This window comes from Triticum urartu, chromosome 5A (assembly GCF_056163025.1).
Source record: "Triticum urartu cultivar PI428250 chromosome 5A, HENAU_Tu73, whole genome shotgun sequence".
Taxonomy (NCBI): domain Eukaryota; kingdom Viridiplantae; phylum Streptophyta; class Magnoliopsida; order Poales; family Poaceae; genus Triticum; species Triticum urartu.
The window spans coordinates 401,605,630-401,613,014 of NC_141877.1; the positions used below are offsets into that span (position 1 = coordinate 401,605,630).

Sequence of the window (7,385 nt, forward strand, 5' to 3'; positions counted from 1 at the left end):
ATATAAAGGAGTGGAGGAGGAGAGGGGCCGGCCCTCTCTATGGCGCGCCCTAGGGGAGTCCTACTCCCACTAGGAGTAGGATTCCCCCTTTCCTAGTAGAACTAGGAGCCCTTCCAAGTAGTAGGAGTAGGAGGGAAGGAAAGGGAAGGGAAAAGGAGAAGGAAGGAAGGGGGCGTCCCCCTTCCCTAGTCCAATTCGGACCAGACCAAGGGGAGGGGTGCGGCCACCCTTGAGGCCCTTTTCCTTCTTTCCCGTATGGCCCAATAAGGCCCAATACGTATTCCCGTAACTCTTCGGTACTCCGAAAAATACCCGAATCACTCGGAACCTTTCCGATGTCCGAATATAGTCGTGCAATATATCGATCTTTACGTCTCGACTATTTCAAGACTCCTCGTCATGTCCCCGTTCTCATTCGGGACTCCTAACTCCTTCGGTGCATCAAAAATCATAAACTCATAATATAACTGTCATCAAAACCTTAAGCGTGTGGACCCTACGGGTTCGAGAACAATGTAGACATGACCGAGACACGTCTCCGGTCAATAATCAATAGCGGAACCTGGATGCTCATATTGGCTCCCACATATTCTACGAAGATCTTTATCGGTCAGACCGCATAACAACATACGTTGTTCCCTTTGCCATCGGTATGTTACTTGCCCGAGATTCGATCGTCGATATCTCAATACCTAGTTCAATCTCGTTACCGGCAAGTCTCTTTACTCGTTCTGTAATACATCATCTCACAACTAACTCATTAGTTGCAATGCTTGCAAGGCTTTAGGTGATGTGCATTACCAAAAGGGCCCAAAGATACCTCTCCGACAATCGGAGTGACAAATCCTAATCTCGAAATACGCCAACCCAACATGTACCTTTGGAGACACATGTAGAGCACCTTTATAATCACCCAGTTACGTTGTGACGTTTGGTAGCACACAAAGTGTTCCTCCGGCAAACGGGAGTTGCATAATCTCATAGTCACAGGAACATGTATTAAGTCATGAAGAAAGCAATAGCAACATACTAAACGATCGAGTGCTAAGCTAATGGAATGAGTCATGTCAATCACATCATTCTCCTAATGATGGGATCCCGTTAATCAAATGACAACACATGTCTATGGTTAGGAAACATAACCATATTTGATCAACGAGCTAGTCAAGTAGAGGCATACTAGTGACGTTTAGTTTGTCTATGTATTCACACAAGTATTATGTTTCCGGTTAATACAATTCTAGCATGAATAATAAACATTTATCATGATATAAGGAAATAAGTAATAACTTTATTATTGCCTTTAGGGCATATTTCGTTCACGAGCAGCTCTCCAGGAGCGGGGCGTAGGCGGGTGCGCGACCTCACGCCCACGCCGTCTCCGTCGCCATCTTCATCTCCTCCACCACCTCCTCGCATGATAGCGGAGGAGGAGGCCCGACTCATGGCGCGTGTCATGGAGGACTCCATGAACACGCATGATGAGTGCCAATGGCCGGGCCTCGAGGAGACGATGGCCCTCTCTGCTGCCGGCGATGTCGCCATCTCCGAGGTGGAGATGGTGCTGAAGGAGGAGGTGGTGGAGGAGGTCGGTGGCCACGTTCCACCCTGGCCTGGTGGCAAGGGGTGGAGCTGGTCGTGCACCGTTGAGTAGATGGCGGCCGCCTTGGGGGCATGAATTGGTGCCCCACGCCGTCGCGGTCGCCAGCACCAGCCACCCCTCGAGACGCCTCCCCTCGGGAGGTGGTGGTGCAGGCACCAGCCACCTCCCAGCCCGCCGTCCCCGTGCACTGCGGACCGACGGTCCACCTGTGGACGCCGCCGGACTACGTCGACCTCGTCAGCAACGACGACGACACCGACGGCCAGTGAAGACGGCGACAGCCACGGCATCGACCGGCGCGGCAGGAGCGCGCGGGTGGCGTTTTTTTATTTTCTTTTTATGTTAACTATTAAACTGGGCCGTTTAAGTGGATTATATGGAATTGGCCCGTTTCGTAGCCGTGACCTTCATATATGTTTTATTTTTTTAAGTTCGTTTATTTACTTTTTTAGACATTTTATTTAAGTTTTTTTAATCACGTCCACCCCGAACATAATTTAGGGTAAGGCCGTGCGTTGGACGCACCCATGACCCGACGGACAAACACGGACATGGACGAACACATCGTCGCCTCAAGGGACAAAATCCGGTCAAATCGAATGTCCGTTTAAGATCGTGGGGTGGAGTTGGCCTCAGGATTCCTTGCACGCGACCTGTGTACATCAGGTCAGAACGTGGCGTCGTGAGCACTGAGACCCGGGCCGGAGTCCTCGAGCAGCCACCCACAGCGGAGCGACGATCGGTTGTTACGAAGCGACGAATCGTTCCATGGATTCCGATGCGGATCTCCCAGCTCCCGGGCGCATGCGTGCGCGTGCCTGCCTCCGCGCCGGTAGCTCGGAGCAACGGCGACCAGGACCGTCTGCCGACCCACTCGGTCGTTTGCTGAGCCACACCGAGTCAACCACATGGGACGGGGGCCACTGGACTGAACCACGGCTCACTGTCTGTCATCTGATTGTCTCGTCGACCAAGTCGACTAGCGACTAGTCAAGGTGTAACTCGACCCGCTCATACGTCTGCATGATGTACTGTATGACGGTGTACTATATATGCTAGGACGTCAGGTGTTACACAGAGTGTAATCTTCAGAACAAAATCAGCCACGTCGCTCTCAAGGCAGCACCAAAATAATAGTAAGAGCTATATCTTACTATTATTCTTTGTTACACAACTCTCACGGCCTGATGGCCCTATCGCAAGCGCTTACTTGCCACCACGTCCAAGGCAACAAAGATTATTATCCAGTCGAAACAATTCGTACTACGCTCGTAGAACGAGCAAGCATCTCATTGCTTGCATCCCAAACAAAGCATTCCGGACGACGGACCCATCCACCAAGACTACACTTTCCGGAAGCCAAATTAAGTAGCACGAGTGTCGCAGCTTAATCCAAGTTTGGTCAGCATCTTTTCTCCAGTAACAAACAACACGTCCCCATTCAGCCCCGCCTACTCTGACCTCCTCACATGGCACGGGCCCGTCCATCGCCGAGCGTTGACACTGAATGCACAGTCTTAAATAATGTCTGCCTTTCCAATTCCTTTTTCATTGTTTGGTAGCGGACTTGATTGGACTCCACCTACCCTCCTCGAGCATGAATTGGGTTTCAATCGACCTCTCTGCCTTGCAAAACATGGCAATGTTTCCATGGGCAATATAGAAAGCTCGATGATGATGATAAATATTACAGATAACCAAATGGATGTTGATTAAGGTCGAGAATAATCCGGAGGAATGCGTGGATGAATTAAGAAAGCCTTGTCTCCACACCCTCCAACCCCCATCCATCTCGAAAAGAAGAGGCAGGGGCAACAACATCTGGGAGGAATCACGCAATGCAAAAGGTCAGGTTCCCACGGGAGGCCCTACAAGGAAAGGAAAGGTAGAGAGACAGCAGTACCGCACGCATTATCTTTGGCAGGCATGGCCTCCGTCAGTCAGTCACACCTCTCGCCATTTTAAAAAAATGGGAGGGGTTCATGTTCAGATCGGTAGATCGGTCGAGCGACAGGAAAATGGGAGAAATCCATGCTCAGATCCGTCGATGAACAGCACGGATCGAAACCACTGCCCAGTGGCAAGCCGTGTAGAGAACACGGATTGATTGGTCCTACTGTAGGCGAGCAAGAATTTACAAATGGCCAATGCGACACATACATTGTCAAAGATCCAACGCAACGCATGGTGTGGCCTACACCAGCATAGTACATCGGCCAACGAAGCAACCAGTGGATCGAGAGCAGAAAGAAAAGGATGGTTTTATTTACAGGTGGAAACAACACGCATGAGAACATGAGGCCGGTCCTGCCTAAAACAATAATATAGTACCTGTCACTCATGTCCGCGACTGCAAGTACGGAGAGAACAAAGGATTGCTCTGGCTTGCAAGCAACGTCCGACCAACCAACCAGCTCCTCGTTTGTCCGGCAGCACACGAGCCGACGAGCGAGCCCGCAAACTCCATGGCACGAGCTCGGAGCATGCACTCGAGGACGACGACATTTGAACAAGCTCATTGCACTTTCATCGACAATCACAGTTCCAAAACGAAGGAGGGGATTCATCCTCTCGTGGCAGTGGCAGTGGCACCAATGTCTAACGCTAATTGAGCAAGCGTGTTTTTTTACATACAAATGGTGGCGGCGATGGAAGGATTGGCTCAGAACTCGGCGGTGTTGCCGCACGACAAGGCCCCGACCTCGCGCTGCCGCCGCCGGAACGACATGAGCCCGTCGGACACGATGCTGCCGCCGCAGTCGTCCCCGTCGCCGCACTCCAGGCTGCTGCCGGTCAGGTCCGCCTCCTCGTCCAGGTCGCCCCGCATGGCGCGCAGCGTCTTCCTCGCCATCTCGCGCCGGACGCCCCCCGGGGTCCCCTCCTCGGCCACGCGGCGGAGCGCCCTGTCCGCGCCGGCCGCGCGCGCCAGGCCGCGGAACCGCAGGCTGCCGCGGCTCAGCGCGTAGATCGCCGCCACGCAGCACTCCTCCAGCTCCGCGAGCGCGGCGCGGGTGGCGTCGTCGTGGGCGGAGAGGAGGATGCCGGACACGGCCGCCACGGCGCCCGCGTCCATCAGCGAGGCGCGGCCCTCCGAGCAGGCGCCCACGTTGCAGATCACCATGAGAGCCAGCCTGCGGATGGGCGTCGGCTCGACGGCGCTGGACGCCACGGTGAGGAGGGCCTTGGATGCCCCCGGGAAGCGGGCCACCTTGGACTGGTTGACGGCGGCGAGCGAGAGGTGGTAGATCGCCATCCCGGCGTCGCGGCGCGCGCGCGGGTGGTGGGCGGGCGAGGTGAGGAGGTCCAGCAGGGGAGGCACCGCGCCCAGCACGCCGATGGCGGCGCGGTTCTCCTCGTTGAGCGCCAGGCCGAAGAGCGCGCCGGCCGCGTGCTCGCGCGCCTCCGGCGCCGAGCCGCTCGAGCGGAGCACCTCGACGAGCGCCGGCACGGCGCCCGCGCGCACGATGCGTACCTTGTTCGCCGGCTCAAGGGAGAGGTTGACCAGCGCCGCCGTCGCGTCGACCCGCGCGGAGGCGTGCCGCGGGATTAGCAGCACACGCCGGAGCGCCGCGAGCAGCCGCGGCGTGCAGAGCGCGAGCCGACGCTCCGCGCTCCCCCGGGTGGCGTCCCGGAGGAGGGCACAAGCGGCCGCCACTTCTACATCTTCGTCCGCGTCCATTACCGTCGCCACCACCTCATCCTCCAACGGGTCAACCGGCAACTCCACCTCCTTGACTGGCTTCACGGCCGCATCCTCCTCCGCGGGTGTGATCTCCGAGGACGACGTGGACGTGGACGTCGACGCGGCGGACGCCGGGGAGGAGTAGGAGGAATTGGACGAGCTCGCCATCGCCGCCCTTCTAGTCCTAACAGACTTGGCCTCGGCCGCGGCTGCCGCGGCCGGAGGCATCGCGCGGAGCACGGCGTCCCGGGCAGCTTCTTTGGACGGCGGCCTTGGCGCCGCGCGGCCGGAGCGTGCGCACCAGGAGCCGATGGCGGCCTTGAGGGCCGAGTTTGGAATCATCGCATCAGAGCCCGAGCCCGCGCCGGGGGGCAAGAAGGAGAGCTCGGCGCAGGCCTGGAGGCAGGCGCGCTCGTACGTCTGGCCGGAGGGCAGGATGACCGGGTCGGCCATGAGCGCGCCGGAGAGCGGGCACACGAACTCCGGCGGCGCGGCCTCCTCCTCCCACTTCCGGTCCGGCTCCGGGTAGGCGGCGGCCGCGGAGCGCGCGGGCGAGTAGGGGGCCGGCGGCAGGGACTTGGAGGAGGGGGAGGAGGGCGCGCTGCGTTGGAAGGGGAACCTCCAGCGCCGCGGACGCGCGGCACCCATGAAACGGGCGGCGCGGCAGCACTATTTAGCGGCGGCGGCGGGGGCGGGGCGGCAGGGGGGAGCTGCTTTTGCGGCCGGGGCGGGCATTTCCGGGTTTGTTTAGAGAGAATTTTGTGGGTTGCTTTTGGGGTTTGGGTGCTTTGTGGCTTGGCCGGGAGTGAGTGAGGTGGTGTGGATGGTCGTGGTTTTATGCGCCGGGAGAGAGAGAGAGGGAGGGAGGGAGACGGGACGGGAAACCTTAGCCTGGAAGGGATCGCGCGCGCGTTCGCTCCATATGGGTGCGTGCGCGCGCTGATTGGAGTGGCTCGTGTGATCGACGGGGAAGGTGGTTGCTCGCCTGGGGCATACGGTTGCGGCCGGCGTCCTCGTATACGTTGCGGGTGAGCTCAGAAATCTGGCGAGTCCACTCGTCGAGGGCGTCGTCTTTCCAACTGCTCGAAGGAAGTCAAAACACCGAAGATAGTATTACTTGGAAGAGTGTCGTACTTGGTCAAAACTGTGCTTAATTTCGTTCCAGAAGCAAACTTAACCAACAACAACAAAAAAATTACCACCTCAAACAAAAAATTTGCAAACATTCTCAACGCCCAATGCCTGCATCAAAACGCAGCTAAACATCCGGGCCACATGGACCGGTCAAACGACGCGCATCAAACGTCGATGGACCGGTCCGCACGTCCAAACTCCCATAAGACGGGCGTGAAGGGAGGTTTGTGTGCACTCCATTCGGACCTCCGGCACACAGGTGTCTTGTTGCCCGTACCAAAGTCAAAAACCCGGTCGAGAGCCTTGCATTTGTCACTCCGTCCTTTTGGCCTTACTTTTATGTCCACGTAGTCAGATACCAACGTTGCCGTTGCACCACCTACTCCGCCGCTCCACCCCAATGCCAAGCCGGCTTGCCTATGCCTCCCTTCACCCTTCGCCCCTGCACATTGCCGTCCATGACGGACACCACGCAGACAAGTGTTCGAACAAATGGCATAGCCAAATTTCCGACTGCGATCGACAAGGTCAAGCTCACTCTGATAGGAGAGCGACGACAGTGACATGTCGGCGACAGTAGTGGTCGTTCAATGATCTCAGAATATCGATGTAACTTTTATTTATATTTGAGATCCTTTGTAATTCCGGTGAATTTGTATACTAGATTTGATCAATTTCACAAGGAAAAAACGACTAAAGTCCCCAACATGACCGCTGCACGAGCCATCCTTGGCTAAAGCGTACAAGCATCAGCAGCATCACCATCGTACAAGCTACGTACAGCAATTTTGTTGGCGTCCATGCATCGACCACGGCGAAGGCCCGCGCAAACATCTCAACTCCCATCTGCGACTTCCCGCTGCCCGCCCCCGCCCCCGCAGAAACGAAGCGAGAATTCATCGCAGGGCTAGAGCCCGGAGGAGAATCGACCCGACGTGTGAAAGGGAGAGCCGAGTCAAGGCAGCG

At 56.8% G+C, this 7,385-nt stretch overlaps 1 protein-coding gene across 1 annotated transcript; it reads right to left on the reverse strand.

The window, feature by feature from the left end:
- Nucleotides 1–3,848: 3,848 nt before the first annotated feature.
- On the reverse strand, nucleotides 3,849–6,158 carry LOC147971603 (U-box domain-containing protein 39-like). The gene has a single exon (XM_087526186.1). The coding sequence runs from the start codon at nucleotides 5,931–5,933 to the stop codon at nucleotides 4,266–4,268; it is 1,668 nt and encodes a 555-aa protein (XP_087382312.1). The 5' UTR covers nucleotides 5,934–6,158; the 3' UTR covers nucleotides 3,849–4,265.
- Between the last annotated feature and the right edge of the window lie 1,227 nt (nucleotides 6,159–7,385).